This window comes from Porites lutea, chromosome 9, assembly GCF_958299795.1.
Source record: "Porites lutea chromosome 9, jaPorLute2.1, whole genome shotgun sequence".
Classification (NCBI taxonomy): Eukaryota; Metazoa; Cnidaria; class Anthozoa; order Scleractinia; family Poritidae; genus Porites; species Porites lutea.
In genome coordinates this window covers 14,287,386-14,309,633 of record NC_133209.1, presented here as the reverse complement: position 1 = coordinate 14,309,633, position 22,248 = coordinate 14,287,386, and the positions used below count along the sequence as shown (strand labels likewise).

The following is a 22,248-nucleotide window of genomic DNA, read 5'->3' as shown; positions in this document are numbered from 1 at the left end:
GGCAGATTTGTTGAAGTGAAACTTGATTCAGGGACAGTAAACAACCAAATGGATGTTTTTCAAGTTATACAACTTTGTTTTAGCGGATCTGTGATTCTCCTCGGCGTAAGTGGAAACTTTCTTGTACTTCTCGCCGCTTACAGGGAAAAAATGCTCAGAAAAGTGCCCTACATATTTGTTTTAAATTTATCGGTGTGCCATCTTATGGTTCTGCTTGTTCCCTACTTAATCTTTGTGATCGCAACGGGATGTGGCAAGTGGAAATTCAGTTCCTCAGTGTGCAAATGTCAGGCTTACCTAGGCTACACATTAAGCACGGAAATAGTGACCACAATGATTCTAATAAGCATCAATCGTTATGTCAGGGTTCTAAAACCAGTGAAGTATCCTTTCATTTTCACCCAAAGAAGCACTTCAGTTATGATAGCGACCTCTTGGATTTTGTCGATTTTAGGCAACATCCTTCCCTTGATCGGGTATGGTACATTCACATTGAACAACGCGCGCGATTACATGTGCGCGCTGCAAGTCTCTTCCAGCGTCATCCAGATAACGGTCGGAGGCATCTTCGTCTTCACCGCGGCGGTGATTGTCATCTTCTGTTATGTAAGAGTTTTCTGTGCCATTAAGGCTCACAAACAACGAGTTCGCTTTCCTGAACAGAGAACAATAACAAACATGCAATCAGGATTTGGAATCTACCCTCGAGAATCAAGAGGGGAGGACATTCAGGTTGCCGTAACTTTGTTTCTATTTGTGGTTATTTTTGGGATTTGCTGGAGTCCTACTGTAGTTGCTGTTTTTATCAACGCCATCACTGGTCAGCCAACTTCACATCTTGCGGGTATCATACGAGTGAACGTACTTGTATTAGAAACTGTATTGGACCCAATTGTTTATGCCATAAGAAACAGAAACTTTCGACAGGTTTTAAAGACGGCTTGTAAGAAACATACAAGACATTCGTGACATCCATCCAGCCAGCCAGCCCCTGCATCCAGCTAAGACATAGCGCAGCAAAAGATCAAATTCTCTTTCGAAAGCACCCTGAAATTAGTATTGACAAGAGAAAGTTTAAAAAAGGTTGGAGATTGTACTCGTCCTATGTGTTCTATTTCTTTTTTCTCTTCTTTATTTCTTAATTTTTCTTAATTAAGGCAAATTTAGATCAATTATCATATATAAAGGTCCTAAATGATAGACTAAAGCAGACCGACCCAATTAGTTTGGCTGGTTTTTATCCCATGGCATACCACGTGATGTTAGTCTTCGTCTGCGTATGTCTGTTAGACGACGAGTAGTCCCCATTTTTCCTCAGGGATAGTAAAGCGAGCGAAACACAAGCGCGCGTGAAAAAAACCCACGCGAGAAAGGCGAGACGCGGCGGGGAGAGTCGTCTCGCCTTTCTCGCGTGGGGTGATTTTCACGCGCGCTCGCTTTTCGCTCGCTCGACTATCCCTGAGGAAAAATGGGGACTAGTCTATATGTATGTACTCATAATTGGTGACGCGTGGTCTGGTTCACAACTACTCATGTGAAAATGAGTTTACAAATTTGAATTTCAATGCTATTTATTTTACATGAAAGGTTGTGCACCAGAAATAGCTTTGAAAAAGAGCCTATTGATGATTTGGAAACTGAGACCTTTCGCTCAGGAACGTCACATAATCTGCATTTGTTAAACAAACCTATTCCAGCTGGAAGTGGATCACTCACTTTTCGTGACACATATTAAAGCTTAGTTGGCCTTTACTTAAACCGATTGACAGGCTTCTGCAGGGACTTGAACTAAAATGCTACGGAACACAGCTATTTCAATTAATGTTATTGGATAGGCTAAACGACGAGACCGCGAAGCAATACGGGAAATTTCATTAAAAAAATCTTAAACTTAGCCGCCATGAAGCGATATTCCTCTGTCATTAAACGACAAAGGTAAATGTTTGTGAAGCTTAATACCATACTAAGGCACTGACAACCGTGAAGTAAGGGATTTACAGCTACCCATATGACTTTGCGGTCTGTCTCGCAGGCTTGACCACTCCAGAAAATAACATAACATACCATAATGCTCTTTGTTTGACACCCCAAAATTTTGCGTAAGCATTGTTTTGAGTTTCTCTTGAGAGTTAAAATGGCCCCAAGAGAAATAGCCTGCGTAGCTGGCGGTATTGTGCAGTAGTCGAGTGAGATTTGGCGGCGGAGACGTTGTAATATAGTCGATCGTTGTAATAGTCAATCGCCTCGTTCCTACTCCCTTTTTTTTGGAACACGGCTCCGCCGCCAAAACGTTAATCTCGAACCCACACAATACCGCCAGTTACGCAGGCTACAAGATAAACGAAAACAATGTTTATGCAAAATTTTGGGATGACAAACAAAGAGCATTGTGGTGTGTTATAGTATTTTCTGTAGTGGTCAATACAACATTATCAACGTCGTTCCCAGGGTTTTCTCCTACTCGTCCCTATGGAGCGACGAATAGGAGAGAACCCTGGTAACGAGGTGAAACGTTAATTGTAGCCTGTGAGCAGGCTTCGGGGATCAAGCCAGCCAAGGAAAATCACTTTTCCTCGGCACATTCTTCTCGTGTGATGGCGGCTCCGCCGCCAAAAATGTTCCTCGAACTTGCACGAGTTAGCCTGCTCGCAAGCTACGTTAATTGAAATAACTGTACTGATATCAGGCACACTCTTTGAACTGTCTTTGAGTCTTACCCTCTGTTGTCATTCTTTGAATCTTCAAGTGCACCATGGTGGGACTTCATTGTAAAACCTCCCACGAAAACATGAGCGAGCACGTATGAACACATCCGGCTCGGCGAGTAACAACCTCCTTGATCTGCATAATTCTCCGATCGTATGCAAGGCGAAACCAATAATTGTTTTAGTATCATAAACTTATGAAAGCAGCGGCTGCCTGAGGACTCCTGGATTCCACTCCCAAGGAAAGCGAAAGGCACATTTTCAATGGAAGGGATTTAGATGAGCCAGATTAAAATAGGAAACGAAGTGGCCTGAGAGAGAATTGGAGGGCTCTTGCCTGACTTCAACCATTGATTTTGCTGACCTCAGTAGCACATTTCAAACAATTTCTTATCGCAAGTTATTTCGTTAGCTAAGTGTACAAAATCGAACGCTTTCTTGACAAATAAATAGATCAATAATTGGTTAAAACAGGCCACTTATCAATAGGCTATTTCCGAGTTTCCCTGGGCTTCTGTATCAAAACGAGGTTAAGTGCTCAGCCTTAGCCTGCGTAGCACGCGTCTCCGTGATGTTTCAGAGCAAAGAAAGACCGGGGAACGGGATTCTCGGTTTTGGCTACGCGAGAAATAACGAGAGCCATTTTTCGCGCGCTCTTTGACTCTTGAAACAGCACGGAAACGCTTGTTACGCAGTCTAGCTCAGCTTTTGGTACGAAAATGTTTTTTTATTCTCATGCAAATAAAACTCATTTTCACAAGAAAGGTTGCGCACTTGACCTCATGTTGAAATTGACGGTTTCAGGAACTCGGAAGTGGCCTATTGCATCCGCGGGTATAACTTTTCTTCACGGTTGACATCAGCTCTTCCTATCGTTGCGAAGCCTTTGTAAAGGCATCGATTCTAGAGCCTAATTATTGGGATTACGTCCACATACAAAAGATTAGTTACATGATGCTGAAATAGAAGAAAGCGGTATACACAGGTCCCTACTATGAGAAGAGGAGAATAGAATTGTTAGTTAAACCTCCATGAAGCGATCACCTCTATTAAGCTAGCCTGCGAACGGCAGACGTTTCTCCTCGCTCATCGCCGTAGAGGGACGTTTCGCGAGGGGGAAACGCCCCTCAGCGGCGATGAGCGAGGAGAAAGTCTTCAGTTCGCAGGCTACTATTAAGCGGCCGCGGCCACCTTTTGGCCATCCTGACCACCTCTATAGAGCGGCCACCTAACGTTCGATATACGATACACCTGTAGTCTGGCTCTGTGTTGAAAATACGTTGAAGGAAAATAGTCATAATGGGTGATGACAGATTGTGGACCTGTAATGTAACGACGTTTCAGTTACAGACATAGCCTGTTCCAGGCTCCGAGATAGTGGTGAAAAGTCGTTCAGTAAAAAGAAATGCGAAAAACGCGCGGGAGCTGGGGGGGGACAGGGCGTCTCTCTCCCATTTTTCTCGCCGCCACCGCCCCCTTTCCAAGGTCGCGCTTGCTTTGCTCGTTTTAATACGTCCGCACTATACTATCTGAGAGCCTGGCATAGGCTATTACAGACATCGCCGCCTTAGTCCGATGCATTATCAAGTTTACGCCATAGTATAAACAGAAGTATTGTTTGGGCAAAGTTGGCAAAACCTCACCACGACATTTTGAGGAGAATTTGCTTGTTTGTTAGGATATACTCTAGTAGTTTTGTTGAGTGATATCCGTGATATTTTGTTGAGCCGCTATCTTTTGTGCGAAAGTTGTGAGAAGCTCCATAAAGTGAAGTGAAGTTTTGGCTAAAGGTTATGCCGCTAACTTCTGACGAGCCTCTATTCAGCAGCCACCCTACATCACCCTCTAATGTAGTGATTTCCAAGTCAAGGCTCCACTAATGGTTTAGTCTGCTCAATGCATTAATATGATAAACCGTAAAGTAAACCGCATAACTGAGAACAAAAGTCTCGCGCGTTTCTTGTTTTAAAGTCAAACAAGACTTGAGAGAGTGCTGTGCTACTTTATTCAGACTTCTACTCATGAGAAACGGAAACTTGGGACAATTCGTTTGTCCTGGTGAAAGTTGATAGATCAAGACAACAATTTCTAGATACGATGCCCCGTGTTGCGGGCCAAGCAACACCAAACGTAAGCGAAAAGTACGCACGCATTCTCTAATTGACTCCTACCTCTCTCACCGTGGTTCACTTCATCGTTTAGCTCCTCATATTTACCTATATACTTATAGCCACGAAAATTATACCATATCACGGTAAATACAGTTGTCTATAGAACTAAAACAGTCAAGTCATTTTGCTCTGAAAGAAGAAAAACACGCGAACGCGGAGAACAGTTCCTTTTAGAAGGGCGCAAGCTTCGGCGACGAAGATTACGCGTTTCCTTTCTCCTACTCAAAAGCTTAAAGAGGCTTAATAGAGTGCTATTTATAACTTTTTACTTCGACTATTTTTATAATCAAAGCTACAGCGACAACGAATTTATTCTCATAACGTATCGGATCACACCGATCACAGATTCAATTAACAAGTACGAGTCTGGTCTTGATTCATTCTTTGCTGACATCCATAGTTTCCATTTTAGCTTCTAAACATGTATCACTTTGAGCGCCTTGTTTGTTCTTTGTCTTCTTTTTTTGCTTCTTAGCTTCTGGTTTTTCCTCAATCGGTGCGGATTTGACAAATTTAAGAAAATCCAAACCCTCGGGAAGAAGTGGTTTAAGGACAGAAGGAAGAGCTATTCCTTCTTCTGTTTGGTAATTCTCGAGGAGCGCACAAATGGTTCTTGACACAGCACACATTGTAGCGTTTAACATGTGAACATATTCCGTCTGTAAGAAAGGAAAAGAAAAGAAATCGAAGTGAAAGGGTAACTGAGTTGGTTTTTGGCCCGGAACAACACAGATGACTCCTAATAAAACTGCGACTAATCCTTTTGACACTGTGAACCAAAACGCTATGAATCTTGTTCCGAAATAAGAAACTGCTGATTTTTTCGACATAAGCTACTTAGACGGAGGGTGTAAATTGCAGTTTGCAGGTTACGGGTACTCTGCGATCATGCTCTCCCTATACTCTCTTTCTTGTAAAACGAAGAAGGAAAAAAACCTGATCGCAGCTTAGGTTGTGGGTTACAGGTTGCAGATCACAATATCCGCGTTTCACAAGGTCACACCGAGACCGGAAGTGTCCATAAGAACTTGAAGTGGGCCAAAATACAACCTCGTTCCCAGGTTCTCTTTCCTACTCGTCCCTACGGAGCGAGAGAGACGGGTAGGAGAGAACCCTGGGAACGCGGTTGGCCAAAATAGTGCTTTTATGCCTTCTCGAGCCCTAGAATTTGTTCTTAGGCGTTCCCTGAACCCCTGAAATGGAACTATAAAGGGCACATCCCGAAATACGATCGCAGACAACGGATGACGGTCTTCTCGGCATTGATGGGTTGGTTTATATAAATTTCACGGGGTGCTCTTTTAAGGTACTTCTGGGAGTTTTTTTGGGAGTTTTTGTACGTGACATTTCCGTTTTGTTTTGTTGTTGTTGTTTTTTTTTTCATGCCAACACCTAGGGGACCTCATCTGTGGTGGTCTTTAAAGTACGGTTAAGTCTTTTTTTCTATCATTTCAGGGGCTTGGGGGTGGTCTGGGATTACAAAGGTATGTGAGCCCTTTTATAGCCACTTCAGGTTTTTGCGTAATCTTGTCTGAAATTCGGACCTGCAACCTCCAACCTGTAAACTGCAACCTGCCATTTACACCTTTCGCTACTAAGACAGATATCTGTTTTAGCATTATCTAAAAGGTAACAAATGTACCAAACAAAAAAACTGAAGCTGAAGTGACAATAGTATTGGTTTCTGGGAAGATGGAATTTGAGAGAAACATGCTAATTATTTTATGAAGGAATCGTCAAGGAAGCAAAGAAAAGAAATTAATGCCATACCCCCTCTCCCATCTTCTTTGTCTGACCAAAGCGAACTTTTAGTCTCCTCGCTTGGTAATCTGTGCAATTTGAACAGGACACCAACTCACGGAAAGCCCCACTTCCAGGAAACCACGCCTCCAGATCATACTTCATTGCTGCTGCATTGTTGAGTTCACCTGTCAGTCAAATGTAACCACCATTATTTATAGATGTAATCAACTTCCTAATAATGTCTACAAAACAGTGTAATAACAATAGACACTTATACGATGTAAAAGCATGATTTAAAAGAGGGTACAGGAACAATAATGATAACAACCCTTATCCAAGATTATACCAATAAAGAATTCCAGATCATCCTTAAAGATATTGTCGCAAAATTAACACTTAATTCCACACTTTGGATACATATTAGCAGTAATGAAATGCGGGTTAGTACATGGTACAGCTTCAGACAAACAAGTTTCAGGAACTTTCCAAGGATTTTTCAAGAACAAATTACAGTTTTCAGGGACTAACATTTATTTGATAAATCCGCATTCTTTAACCCCCTTTGATCACCCTATTGGCTTAGGGGTGTAAGTTTAGGATTTTGGTCTCACTTAGGGTGCTCTGTTCAAAACACCATTATATTTAGCAGTAAAGGTCTCTTTTGGCGTTGCATGTGAAGAAATATAAAAAAGTTATGTATTTTCAACTCGTTTAAAATGATCTCTTTTAGGGGTCAAAAAAAAGGTTGGGCCACACATAAATTGGTCTCCTTTAGGGGCTTAATTCAAAATTCCTGACGAGCATCCCTGCCCCTTTCATATGGAAGTCTCCTCCCCGGGTATTGAGGAGGAGGCCATGTCTGTATGTATGTCCCTGTTGGTATTTTACTATTGAATTTGTGAATGTCCATGTCGCTTACTGGCATTTCATCTGTCTTTTGACAATGTTTAAAAGCCATGTCACTGGTTCAAAATTTTACCATAACAGGGCTTACTAGTCCCCTTACCAGCCCCACAACAGGATGATGAAGACAAAGTGATTTGCCCAAAATACATATCACTATGAGCACATATATTTATTTATTAATTTGCTGGATCATAAAAGATTTCTTTGATGTGACTCACCAGACACAATATTAACTATTCTGTATGGAAGCCCAAGTGCTTGGTTGAACTCTTCAGCATTGGCAATCATCTCATGGAAAAGCTGCCAGGAAGTGTTGTCATGAGGAGAACAGATCACAAACTGCTCTATCTATAAGAAGACAATCCACAGTTACAAAATATTTCTCTTAAATATGGAGCAGCTGAATTAAAGACATTAATGTGCAGCAACCAGCTGGCAGCAAGTGTCAATTTAAAAAAACAATCTAGTATTTATTGTCTATCATTGGAAGTAATACAAATGAATCTAAGGCCCGGTTTAGACGCCAAACTTTTCATGAGCCGAACCTAATACATTGAATTAGGAACGTGAAAAGTTTGGTGTCTGAATCAATTAGGGATGCCTGTTTCAATTTGGAACTGCTCAGCCGTTCTTTTCACCTAGTCCGGCTAGGAATTTCGCCCTTGGAGTGACTTTGGAACGGCTTTGATTCAGGCACCAAACTTTTCATGTACTGAACCTAATGCATAAATTATTATAACGTATTTTGTAAGCAGTTTGACCAAAATGAGCATTTGTCGCCTTTTGATCTTAGTTCAGCTGCAATTAAGATCAGCGTCTAAATCAATTCAGCCGGTCTTTATAATTTGGGTTGGCCTTTATTCGAATTAGGCTGTTCAGCTCATGAAAAGTTTCGTGTCTGAACCAGGCCTAAGAGTAGGTTACTGCTGAAACCCATTTACTCCCGGACATTTTGCTAATAACCACCTTTTAAAGCTAGCTGAGCCTTGGCATTTTGGGTGGTCGCTTATGAGAGGTTCTACTGTATTACACAAAACCTGACCAACCTTTTCAAACTGGTGAACCCTAAAAATACCACGAGTGTCTCGTCCATGTGAGCCTGCTTCCTGTCTGAAACATGTTGAGAAGCCTGCATATTTCTTGGGCAGCTCATTAGCAGCTAACCACTCATCACGATGAAATGCTGCAATTGGTTGTTCACTAGTAGCAATGAGATATCTTTCTTCATAACCAGCCTCGTCAGCACCTTTGCCTATCACCTGAAAGCACATTGTACTGATCCCTTAACAAAAGGACTCAAGATTAAGTTGAATTAACCATGGAATAACTAAAGGTAAGTGCAGGTAACCATGTTTTTTTGGTAAATCTACTGGTTCAACTTGACCAATTTCCTGTTGTTGTTGTTGTTTTTGTTGTTCCAGAAACATTACCCTAATCCAAGACAAGAAAAATAAACTATTGATAGGCTTCTAATTTAATCACTGAGAACCTTAAATTTAATCATATGTGATGGGCAGTGATGTTCTTTGATTATAAAAAAAAAACCTTTAAATTATGACAATGGCCAAGTAACAAAGAAAATACATCTGCTAGGACTTTTGAGTGTGTTCTTCAAGAAAAAAACAAAAAACATACATGCATACCATTCAAAAGTGCAAAACATGTCTGTGTTGTTTGCCTGTCTCAAACCCACACTGCAGTTTTATAGACCAGCTGTGCAGGTTAATGCAGTATTTTTATTCATAGTGTGTTGACTGCATCTTAAGTGAATACATCTAATTTTTTTTCCAAAAATTTGAAAGTAATGGGGACAGTGCATACATTCCTACATGCCAGACTCTAGCTACAGAAACAAAATGATTATTCTAGTTATCTGATACAGACCTTGTACAACTCCTCATCAAACTGACTAAGCTGAGCAACTTCTTGCATGGCTTCCTTCCTCATGAAAAATGGCGTATAAAGAGGAACAAATCCTTTCTTGTGCAACATGCGTGTTGCCAACTGGATCAGAGCATGTTCAAGGAAGACAAGTGGCCCCTAAAGGAAAAAATCAATAACACTGATTATTTTGTGTTGAGGTAACACATGGTTTTTACTCTTTTAAGTTCTTCAAATTTCATAGCTTTCCATGACTTTTTCCATGACATTTTTAGTTTTCCACCACCTTAGGTTTAGATGTCATTTTCGAAAATTTTCAAAACTTTACTTGTTTTAGCATATATTTTTTACCTTGAACAGTTCAACAGAAACAAACTCTGCTATCCACCAAAATGTGTGCTGTTCATGCTGTTTAACTACTCCTCTTTATCTTGCATTATCCTTGCTTTGCCATCTGCATGACTTTCAAGGACCGATAATTACATTCCACGACTTTCAATGCCTCGAAAATGAAATTCTTAAATTTCGTGACTTTCCAGGCTTTCCATGACCTGTACGAACCCTGTAACACAGAGGTTCCACAAAGCCAGTAACAACACCAAAGAATTTTGTTCCCAAGCTACAGCACAAACAGATCATAGACAAGTGCTGCTCACATCAGCTTCCTTTGAAAACTTCAGGATTTCATTCACAGTCTGTAATATGAATCAGACTTTTAAAATGTACTGCCATATCTTTTATTTGAAAAGTCACAACTAAATGATTATTTAACCACCACTGATACAAGTATCACCACAAGACAATAATTGGACATGATGAGACTGTGAATCAAACCCTGTGATCCCCAAGAAAATCATTCCCTTAGCTAAGTTGCCAAGACTATGCTCACTGGTATGAGGCATGCATGTTTGTGCTGGCAATTTTTTATCACTATCACAGAAACAACAAATATTTGCTTTTGATAAAATCACAAATTCAAAAGAATCACAGCAAAGGACAAATGTGAAAAACTATCAGTGTTCTGATCAGTGAATATGTCAACCCTGAACCCTGGACTTTATCAGTAATATTCCAGTGCTCTAAAATGATAAAAATGATAAAAGATATTTAAAAGGGAAATTTAAATTATTAAATATTTAATGATAATTATATTTAACAATAATTAAATTTAAATATAATTTTATTATTAGTAATTATTATTTAATTATTTCACTTTTATATATCTTTCATCGTTTTAGCGTTCCATTATCATTCACGCTGTAATTTTCTTGCATTGCTTCTATGTAAATATTTCAGAGTTCTTTAGTCAGTATCTCATAAACCCTTTCACAAATTACACAAGCTAAACTTCTACTTCTGAACTTGACAATGACCATTGGATGGTCAAAATGTTGTTCTTTTTTTTTTACATTAAGTTTCATGGCAAAAGAATAATTATTGTAAAACTTACTTTGAGAAAGTATCCTCTGCTACCAGCTACATTGGCACCACGCTCTGTATCAACTCCGTCCACCATGTAAGCCAGATCAACATGTGAATACTTCTTTCTCACTGAACTGTCACCCCAAGTTCTCTCTACTCTGTTATCCTCCTGTAGCAAAAATGTCATATTATGAGAGTCATGAAAAGATTACGTAAGAAAACATGAAAATGTCAGTAAAATTCTAACAATGATTCTTAATGCCAATGAGTACAAATAAAGAACTTCCTTTTTATTCAGTACTGTGATATGATCTAGCTAATCACAACCAGTGTTCTTACCACGCTTTAGCCTAGTGGTAGTTCCACCAGTGGAGTAAGACATGGCACATTAAAGATTACCCTGCGAGCAGTCAGGCTACTGATCTGCCACCGATCATCCCATTTTCTATCCTCTAATATCAACAGCAACAGCAACAGCAACAGTTTATTCAATTGTCAAATGAGTTAGGTCTATGTTACCCACAATTAACGGAGCTATTCTAGATGGGCAACAAGCCCAAGTTTTGTCATAAGATTTCTGAGTTAACTTCTGAGCAAACAGTTTCCTTCCCAGCTGCTTGGGCCAGAGTCATGCAATGCTCCACGCCCCCACATGGCTGCTTCAAACTAATGTACTTTCCTTTCCCACTGTTTTGTAGTTTAGTCTACTCAGACCAATGAGCGCCTCGTTTAGTTATGTTGACAGGCTAAACATGACTCTTAAGCTCAAGATAGAGTAAAAGATGACCTTGGATGGTTTGCTAATTAAAATAACAGAGGGTTTTCATTCTCTGATTGTTTTCTTTCCAGCATGTAGGTAATGGAGTGCATGGAGATTTATGATAAAAATTTGACTGAGAAAATCTAACCTTGGTCACTCTGAGTCTCACTGACATTTTAATAGAGGTCATGAAGCTGGTCAGTTTCGTCCCTGTGGTTTATGTTTCTGTGGATTTTTTCTGACAGGATTTGATCTCAGTTGCAGTTTAGCACTGATTTTCTTTGACCTGTCTTAAAGCCTTGAGCTTTTAGTCTTATTGTGGCTAAATAGCCTTTCATTAAAGATTTTAGTTTCTTAGGTTTTCTCCGAAATGCTTAGAACAGAATACCTACATACGTATAGTTTTTTTATCCGTGGATGTAAAGATTGCCTGCTATGTTTTGACACTAGGTCCAGCTCCAAGTGTTGTTTGCAGGATACGATATGATGTGTGGTTGATAATTTGCAGAAATGCTTGAAAATAAGAGATTTTCAGAGCCAGTTGGCAAAATTAATGAAAATGTCATTTTTTTTCTTTCAATTAATTATGCAATTGCTAATTTCTGATGTGAATTAAAAGCCTGTATACCAAATTTCCATGCTAAAAGAGTAGAAATCTGCTAAAGACACCACCATCTGGTCAAATAAAAGGATCAAAGTGATTGGAGGGCATTTCTGGTGTGAGAATCCACAGGAAAATGAAAGCCGCAGTTTGATTGGCTCTATTCTGGGAAAGGAAGCAGCCACGTGGCACCAGGGAGCATTGTGTGACTCTAGCCTGAGCGGCTGCAAAGGAAACTAGTGAGCAAACTACATGTAATTTATTATTAACATGCATAAAGCAAAGGTTGATCCAAAAAGATTGGGACTGAGTGCAGCAAGGTAGAAACAAGGAGTTACATAAAAAGATCTGCAGTCATCTGCTAAGAGTTGAGTACAAACAATGCATGCAAATTGAGCAATCTCCTGCAACAACCACTTTAGCCATGCCACATAAACCCTACTTTCCTTTAATTTTTTTTTAATTTTTTAATTTTTAATTTTTTTTTGTTCTATTAGTAAAAAACCTCAAACTCTTCAAGTTTTAACCCAGTGAATGACAAATCATGCTAAATCTACCTAAATAAAACTCTGTAAAATCAATCCAAACAAATTTGAACAAAGTATTTTCATAAAGATTGTTCTATCTTAATTCTTTCATTATTTAGCCCAGGTTGCAAGTTTATTTAAGGACACAAGGTGACACTGTTTCCTTCTTTCCAAACAAACAAAATTAATGCACAATTATACATTTCCTAGCATAGCCCTAAAATACCTCATCATTGCTGACAGGAACAGACTCATGAAGAAGGTTTCCAACCTCAAATAGCCTCTCATTTCTAAGCTGTTCCACTTGTATGACTTCCTCATTACACTTTGCTATATTTCCATCAATCAGTGTTCGGATATGTTTGATTTGAGTCACAGTGAGACCCTGTTTGATAAGAATTCATTCAATATTTGGTTGTTACAAGGTGACAATATTATTATTGTAACCTGAGGGCCATGTAAACAAAAGTAACCAACTGGATTACAGGAAACTAACAATACCTTCTCAGAATGTTGTCTGAGCCAATTAGCAGGTTTTAGCAGACCTACAAGCTGCTCAAAGCACAAAATTAAAAAAAAAAAAAGTTTCCAAGAAAGCATAATTTATCACTAGACCATGTAATCTGAGGTTGTAACTTAAAATGCTTGGAAATTGAACTGCTGGTCATGAAGCCTTGATTTTGTTGTTTATAGTGAAAGGTTACTTTTTTTCCTTCCATCAATCATAATTATTACAATGAAGCAAAACAAGCAAAATAGGTCGACCAGTTCCAACCTACAGTCATGACCTTTAGAATCCACTGAAGAAAAAGGCCAATTTTAACCTGTTCTCAGCAATTCCTCTTCTAAAGGTTTTGTATATCCTTATCTAGGAAAAGTGTTCAATACATACATACTTTATTGCAACTCCCTAAAAGGGTTTTTTAGCCTGTTCCAGGCTATCAGATAGTGGGGAACGGTGCGAAGTAAAAAGGAGCGAGAAAAAATAAAAGCGAGGGAGGAGGAGAGGTGAGAGAGGGAACGCCTGTTAGATTTGTTTTAAATAGACTCTTCCGCCCAGTCAGACCGCATCAGCTGTAGGTGGTCTTGTCAATCAAGACTGGTGTTACAGCCCGATGCATTTATTATTTTTCTTGCGAATAAATCGAAGTTTGTCAGATCAAAAAATTAATATTATATCTACATAATCTTACTAAAAACCCAATGTAAGACTTTCAGACAATAGAAGACGGGAGAAGTATTCATGTATAATGAATTTATTTACGGCTTTAAAACATGATTTCAGCGTGTACGTGACAAAAAATTATGAATCAAGTGACAAACAAATATCGCTCATTTCGATAGAAAGCCGTTTCAATACAGATCGTTAACTCAGGCAACGAAAATACACAACAATTGAAGGGAAAATTTACTATTCGCTGATTGAGTGGACCTCGTCAATAGCGATAGCTGCAACTTGCTTTCCAAGCTTTCCTTTTTGAAGTCCTTTTGTCCATTCATTAGACAACCACGATTTGGCACTTCAGTAAACAATTTCACAGCTTCCACTTTTAACGGTTTCACCCATATCTTCTCCCATCATTGCCGCCGCTACTCCGATTTTGTTCAAATATTCCACTTGGTCTTCCATGATGGTAATCAACGGAGTTACCACAACAATCGTAAATGGCATTCTATCCTGCCTTCATTCCAACGCACGCTTTATTCGAGTAAAAAGCTGGAAAATAAGAATTTTTCCAAAGCCAGTCAATGAGAAATTGCTAAGACATCTATCCTACCGACTACGTGTTTTAAACAGTTTCTTTGCTCTTCGCTTTTAGCCTCCACGTTTGGAAAGTCACTCAGCGCTGTGTTTGTTGCGAGTTTGAATTCTGCGTGACGGCATGTAGAGTCCGTCATAACGGCCATATCGCATTTCTCGCTGTGATCCAAGACGCTCCACTGTTGACAAAAACTGGCAAAATCAACCAATCAGAGGGTATACCAGGATCTGGTATACCGGAACACACTTTTGTTAAAAATTCTTACAAGCGTTCCGGCACCTCTCTCCCCAGTCCCCCTCTACTTTTCATCGCTTTCTTTACTCTGCACCGCTCTCCATTATCTGAACGCTTGGAACAGGCTAAGGGTTTTTCAGTTACAAGGCTACTAATCAACTAAAATAGCTAAATCAGAAGGTGACCCTAAATCAAGATCCCCTTGAGCAGCACATATCCTTATAGTTATTTTGGGGGAGCTGTGCACAGTCCCCCCCGCATCAGGGTATCATTTATGTAAATTAGAACAACAAAATTTTGTTGTTTTTTGTTACATTTTTGGAATATTGAAGCGAATTTTGAAATTTGCAGAATTTTGGCTTTTTATTAGTCTGAAATGTCAGTTGTCTCCCCCAACTAACCCATGAGGGGCGTGGGGGGGGGGGGGGGAATACCTGACTTGCAAGCATTATAATGCTTGCCTCCAGAATAAATGAAAAGAGGCGGTTAAATTTTCAAGTTTAAAATGAAGTGTTTACAGCTGGATAAACACGACTCATAAGCTCATGATAGTTACAAATGTGACCTTAGAGTTTGCTTGAACTTCAGAGGTTTTCCCTTTTTCTTTCTTTCACTTAGGTTATACAGTACATGGAGTATTCCGAACTCTAACTGAACAAATCTTACTTTTGCTGCTTTGAGTCTAACATTTAGAGGTTATAAAGCTGGTCTCACAGTTTCATGCATATATTTCCTGTGGTTCTGACAGGATTTGATCGCAGATGTAGTTTAGTACTGATTTTCTTTAACCTCTGTTGAAGTCTTAAGCTTTTTATTGCAACTACATAAGATTTTAGTTTAGTTGGTTTTCCCCAAAGTACCTGAAAAGCTGAAAGCAAGTAGTTTTTTTTTCATAAATGTGATGATAATATTCTGCTACAGTGTTCTGATGCTAGACCAAGCTCTTAAGTTTAATTCTTACGGGTAAGTGAACCTCAGATCTTTGTAGCTAAATGAACTGGAGCTACACTAACTAAGGAGAATTGTACTGTGAGCCTGTCAAGATCATTCTTTAGGCACTCATACGGTCTATTTTGTTTTTCTTTAGAGAAGCGAGTCTTTCAGCTGAGTCTTTGGACTGGAGAGCAATGTCCTACAGTTCCTCTGTTGGCAATTACTTTTGTTTTAGCTTAATAGTCTCTATGACTGTACTGGGAGTGCATTGGAATGAAAGTGTTCCTCGTCAGTTGCTACTATGGTAAAGTCTTTACTTAGTGAAGAGAGGCTAATTCTAAGGTCACATTTCACACTATCATGAGCAATTTATTATGAGTCATGTTAAGTCTGTTAATACTATTTCAAACCTGATTTTTTTCTCAGTGGGTTCAGCCAATAATTAAAAGGTTTTCTATTTCGAAAATGTAATGGCCAATCAGAAAATACCTTTCACAAGATAACATTGTAATGCCCGGAATTCAAACGTCTCTCTTCCCCGCGCCCTCCACAGGTTAGGGGGAGGAGACAACTGGCATTTCAGACTAGCTTTTTATCAAGCACAAAGATACAGAGTTATTGGGTTTGACTGCAAACTTTAATTTGCCATGTAAAAATAATTGATAGTTACTGATTTTTCAGCACATCAGTGTATAGGGCAGAGCGAATATAACTTATTTCATGAGAAACGGTAAAATGATTAACCAGTTTTAGTGATAAAATGTGATCTGTTAGCTTCACGAATTATAATCAAATTGCTGTAGTGTTGACTACTGAAAGGGAAAGGAAAGGAGATTTCATTCAAGTTAGTGGGGAATTTGACTTATCCGAGTTCAAGTTAACCAAGAAAAAATGTCTGAAAAGCGGGGTGAAATCCAAGGGATATTGGACCTAGTTCGAGTTATGGGGTTTAGGGTTCTACTGTGTATAAAAAAACAACACAGATTAAGAACCTCAAGCCTGCAATTTGCCAAATATTAGTATAAAAACTCAAGGTTACCAATGGAATTTGAGAGGACAGAATCTACCATAAAACTCCGAAAATAAGCCCCTCCAAATGTAAGCCCCCAAACTCATAACACAAAAAAAACCCTCTGCTAAATTGCCCCTCCAAATATAAGCCCTACTGGGGCTTGTACTTGGAAATTGCCCTCAAATACAAAGTAAAACAAAGCAAAAAAGGTAAATTTCCTTCCAACTATAAGGCTAGCTCAATCGATTTTGAAATAGTAATTTCCCTCCAAAGATAAGCCCCCCCAAATATAAGCCCCTCAAAAAGGGCCTTTGAAGAATATGAGCCCCAGGGCTTATTTCGGAATTTTACGGTATCCTGTAAAGTATCAGTCATGACTGTTGACATTTAAATTGCTAGACATGCAGTAAGTGCCAAAGACATGTTTTTCTTGGGAGACTAGGGATCAGTTTTATAGCACCCTTTCTGCTGGTCCAGACAGTTTTTCACGTGAGTGTACATGAAGCATGCAATATGCACCTTGAGGGCTGTACCTGTAATATATCTGGGGTAAGTTCCTCCAAGCCATTGACCACATTTTCAGGCAATTCTTCACTGTCACCAACTGGTTCTTTACGCTGCAAACAATAATAAACAACGAAAATGATAACTACTTGTCTGCTAAAACACCTCCCCTCACCCCAAAACAACTAACATGTTCAATCTTTAAACAAGAGAGTCCAAGCTATTAGAAGAAAAATAGTCTACAAGATCTGTGAAATGGGAAAGAAAGACTGAAATACCCATACGTTTTTAGAAAATGGATAATAACCTCCTTTCAAACTTAGTTATTACCAGATTTAGCACCCTACAATCAGTACAATTCACCATTTTACATGAAACAAAAAACGCAATGTCAGGAGATGTTTCTGGAACAAGATTAAATAATTAACCTGAACATAATCAGAGACAGGCAAAACGGATAAAATTAAGACAATGCATTCTCACTGTAAAGGAAAAAAATGCATTTAGTAAACTACTTCATGTACGATTGTACTCATTAAAAACAACAACTATTTTGTGTGGCTGCCACAGCTGATGAATGTAATTCTACCAACAAATAATCACTGATCCTCATAGTGAGATGACGCAAGTTTCAAATAAGGCCATTGAAGCTTTAAACTGTCAAAGATGGAAGAAATCACTATCTGCTATTTGATTGACCAGTTTAAACTTCACACGTGGATAGCCCATACAACCCATTTGGAGAATGAGTTCTAGAAAAGAGAGCGAAGTAATACCTTCATTTTTTCGCCAATCTGTTTACTGCATAAATTCTTTAATTTGTTCCAGTTATCCGCCGAGAACCTCACTGATGAAAGGCAAAATTATATGGTTCAGTAAGTAAATTAACATCCACAGACAAACTAAATAAGTTCTACATTGTAGTCCTAACTCACACTTTCTCCATTTCGTATCTGCTTCAACAATTTGGTCGACTAGTGTTGTATCCTTGTAGCGTTTGCTCTGGTTTTCTCGGATTTTTTCCGGGATACCACCTTTATCAGCCCTGTATAAGTCCAGATCAAGCACCATTTTGAGAGGAGAGACGGAGAAATACCTTGGAAACCTAAAGACTGTCGGTAAGAACTTCAGCTGATGCAATCTGAAGCAGAAGACCCGCATGCTACACTTGGGTCGAGAAAAAACTGGGCCGAGAATGTGCACAGGGATCTCATGTTAGGGGGTAAATGTATACAGCACCGGGTAGGGGTTAGCGGGGAACTCCTGGGAATTTTTGGTGGGGTTGTGCCGCCCGGTTCTCAAAATCCTGACCCCTCCACAAAAAACGGCCATTTTCCACACCCGTTATCAGACCAGGGGCCTGATTCTCGAAAGTCCCGGTAACTTAAAGACTTTTGCACTTGGGCCATCCTTGTTTAATTAGAAATACAAACAGCGGTGGTAAACATTGCGAACTTTCGCATTTCTGTTTTAGCTTGACGTCCGCGGAGGGGGAGGGGCCAGGGGTGTGCGATTATCGGAGGCGAAAGGAAGAGTGGAGGCCAAGTATATATTCAAGGTTATACAATTTAATTGTTAAAGGAGATTACATGAGCAAGGCCTAAGGTCAACTGAACTATTGTACAATCATATATCAGGATATATAAGTCGAGCGCGGTTGCTAAGTAAGAGGATTAAGGGCTAATCCCACAAGGGGGGCTCTGCCCCCCACTTTTTGGCCAAATAAAAAAAAATAAAATTTCTTAATAAATAAGGTTTTTTTACTCTAGACTAATGTATCGGTTAAATCGAAGCTTCAACATCCCCCCGGGCAACCCCCGGGCATTTGACTCTTTTGAAAATTATTGTTCAAATTCCCCCCTACCCGGGCCAAAATGCCGTTCAAATGCCCCACACTAGGGTCCATTCAGGTGATCAAATGCCCCCACCCCGGGGACATTTCACAGGCACAAAAATGACAGAAGGACGGCGCAAACGCCGAAAGTTGTCGACCAAAATCTTTATAAATACAGCAAATAATTCGAACAAAAACTGAGAAACACTGTTAGCGTATTTACTACGAACAAAAGTCTCGTGCAAAACGGCGGAAATGGCTGCTACAAGGTCACTGAATGCTCAGCTTTTCTTCGTGTGTCATGCAACATACAAAGCGTTCTATAAAAAAAAATATCCCACCTATTGAGATTACTACATCATAGACTTCGAGCAGTCTCTCTTTTTTCTGTGAGCAAAACGCGAGACACGCAAATGGCCACGCGCGTGACTGATGGCGCGAGACGGGAGAGGCACGAGGCTCTTTTTTCTTCTCGGGCTGCCGCCCTCGTTTCGCGCGCCTCGCGGCTTCGCCGCTCCCGCGCGCGTGCATTGCTCTCACTAAATCTGAAGAAAAAGAGAGACTGCTCGCAGTCTAACTACATCATGACAGGAGCCTATCAAATGGAGCCTCCATCTCCCATACAAGCCCTTGGAGTCAACCCTTTCCCGAGTAGATTTATAATTAGAACTGTTCCCAGGGGAGACTTCGCGCGCCGACGGTAGGAAGAGCCAATCACAACAACGAAATGACACTGCTATTGTACTTCATCGAACAGCAGGAAATTCGGTGTTGACAGGCCAAACACGATCATAAGCTAGTGAAACTTGACTTTAGCGTTTTCATCCGTCAGAGATTTTCTTTCTTCTCTTTGTAGTGGGTAGATTATACTGTGGAGAGTTTTACACTCTGACTATGTTGATCTTCATTTTGGTTGCTTGTCTCACAGTTAGAGGCCATGAAGATGGTCAGTTACATGCGTAATGATTAACTACTACCTGCAGTCTGTAGTTCTGGCAGGATTCGTTTTCTTTAGCCACTTTTTTTGAGCGATAAGGTTCTTATTTCGGCTAAATGACTCAGTATTAATCAAATTTCTAGTTTTTCAAGGCTTTTTTTTCCGAAATGCGTTTATCTGAATAAATACTTGTAGTCCTTGTGGTTGTTTTTGTCCGTCAGCTAGTGTGATGATTCCCTGCTATGTTTTGTAACGCCGGGCCCAGCCATTGTTTTCTCGCAAAAAAGTGATCCACAGATGCAAATTTGGAGGAAAGAATTAAGCCTAAACTTTTGCATTAACTGCTGAGAATTGTCCTGTTAGTCAGTCATAATTCTTTTGGCGCAGATACAATCCATTTTGCTTTTCTTGAGATAAGTGGGTCTTTGGACTGGAGCGCGATGTCACAAATTCCTCCGTTAGCAAATTATTTACGGTCGAGCAACTGTTGTCTTCTGTTCAACTTTTCAAGTGCCAGTTTTATCAGGCAACTCTCATGGTGATACAAGTCAGTTGTAAAGGAAGACTGCAGTTTCTCAAATTTCGGAACTGAAGCATTCCTCGTTAGTTGCTACTTAGGTCATCGCTTTTGCATGCGGTGCTTAACTGGCGAAATCCACTCCACGGTAATGACAAAAATCAAACGATCCTGGCACTTTTGCGGCGCTGATTATTGAAAAGTTCCAAATCGTCCACAGAACGCTTAATCATCGACTCTTTTCAAGGTGCATGCTTAAATGTGGGATGTAAAGCGGCAAAAAAAAACAAAAAAAAACAAAAAAACACTCGCAAAGATAACCTTTCCGTGACCCTCAGTTCGCTGTCTTTGTCCCATCGCTTCATGCTCAGTCTCAGTCGGGTAATTCATTAACTTTTATTTCATGATACCCAGATCCCAGCAGCTGTAAAATTGTAAAAATGGACGTATAGTAAAAAAGGAAAACGGTCGAAGGACGGGCTAATGAGTTCGACTTCATCCAACTTCATTTTTTTTCACGGTCATACGAGACTCACGGAAATATGACACTTTTCGCGGGAAACAAGCCGTTCTATTTATAAATCTACTCGGGAAAGGGTTGACTCAAGAAATTAATGGAGATGGAGGCTCCATTTGATAGGCTCCTGATCATGACCATTTCACGGACATGCATTATCGCTCACCTTATTAATCAACATACTTGCGGCAGGTGAAAGTAGTTGACCTGAGCTTGTTATTTTATTTTATTTCATTTTATATTGTTGTATTGAATCGCTGGTATAGGTATTGTATTTCATTGTTTATACTACTACATGAGAAATTTCTGCGATTTGATTGGCTTAGAGCAGTGGTATTTCAGCTTAATTTGAAATACCTACATGTGAAAATTACAAATCTTTTGTGGGTAGTAGTATAAACAAATAATAGCATGATTTGTACGTGATATTTGCCATATATACCACTTGTGATATGTCAAAATTGTCTCAAATTTCACTCGCCTAACGGCTCGTGAAATTACGTATAACAATTTTGAAATATCACTCGTGGTATTTATGCCAAATATCACTACAAATCATGCTATTACCTATACAAACAAAACTTAATACATTCATACATTCAAAGCCCGAATTCAATATTAAAAATATTGAAATTTAAATACCTTCAAATATGGCACAAAGTTTGTTTATGCCCTTTTCTCGTAACCAATTGGCCACAAAGGCACAATCTTTTCCACGAAAATCCTCTAACACCACGTCTCCCATGGTAGCTCGCCACGCCAGAGATTTCACATGGAATCGAGGGTGCAGTTCAAATTCCCCACCCCTAACGCATGGGAATCAAATTCCCCACCCCCTGGAGGACTCTGATAATCAAATTCCCTCCTCCCCGGGACGGCAAAGGTGTCAAATGCCGCTGGTATACCCGGGTGGGGATGTTGAAGCTTCGATTTGACCGATACATAAGGATCTAGTTTTCACTCCCGTCAACAACACGGAATATTATAATTAGGGACCTTAAGATCCGCGGACGGTGAAGGCAGTGAAAACGTCGCTGAAAAAGTGAATTCGCGTTCTTTCAATTTTCATCGCGATTACTTCAAGTCACTAACTTTGTCAAATGTAAGCGACCCCTCCTAAAGGTGAATTCCTAAGAACCATATCCAAGTTCAGAAAGATTCAGAAAGAGAGAGGAAATCTCGTCGTCACTTGTGTACTTCCTCATTAAGTATTTTCGCGTCGTAGTCGTGCAGTGACGGCAAAGAAATGTACAAAGAAGCGTGTGCACGTGCAAAATTGTT

At 39.8% G+C, this 22,248-nt stretch overlaps 1 protein-coding gene across 1 annotated transcript; it reads right to left on the bottom strand.

Moving 5' to 3' along the window:
* Positions 1 to 4,691: 4,691 nt before the first annotated feature.
* Positions 4,692 to 18,324, bottom strand: LOC140947373 (serine--tRNA ligase, cytoplasmic-like). The gene is made up of 10 exons (XM_073396451.1): positions 18,098 to 18,324; positions 17,939 to 18,009; positions 17,192 to 17,275; positions 12,943 to 13,101; positions 10,857 to 10,997; positions 9,410 to 9,565; positions 8,572 to 8,784; positions 7,744 to 7,873; positions 6,647 to 6,804; positions 4,692 to 5,535 (listed from the first exon to the last, which is right to left on the bottom strand). The coding sequence occupies exons 1-10, from the start codon at positions 18,321 to 18,323 to the stop codon at positions 5,254 to 5,256; spliced, it is 1,620 nt and encodes a 539-aa protein (XP_073252552.1). The 5' UTR covers position 18,324; the 3' UTR covers positions 4,692 to 5,253.
* Between the last annotated feature and the right edge of the window lie 3,924 nt (positions 18,325 to 22,248).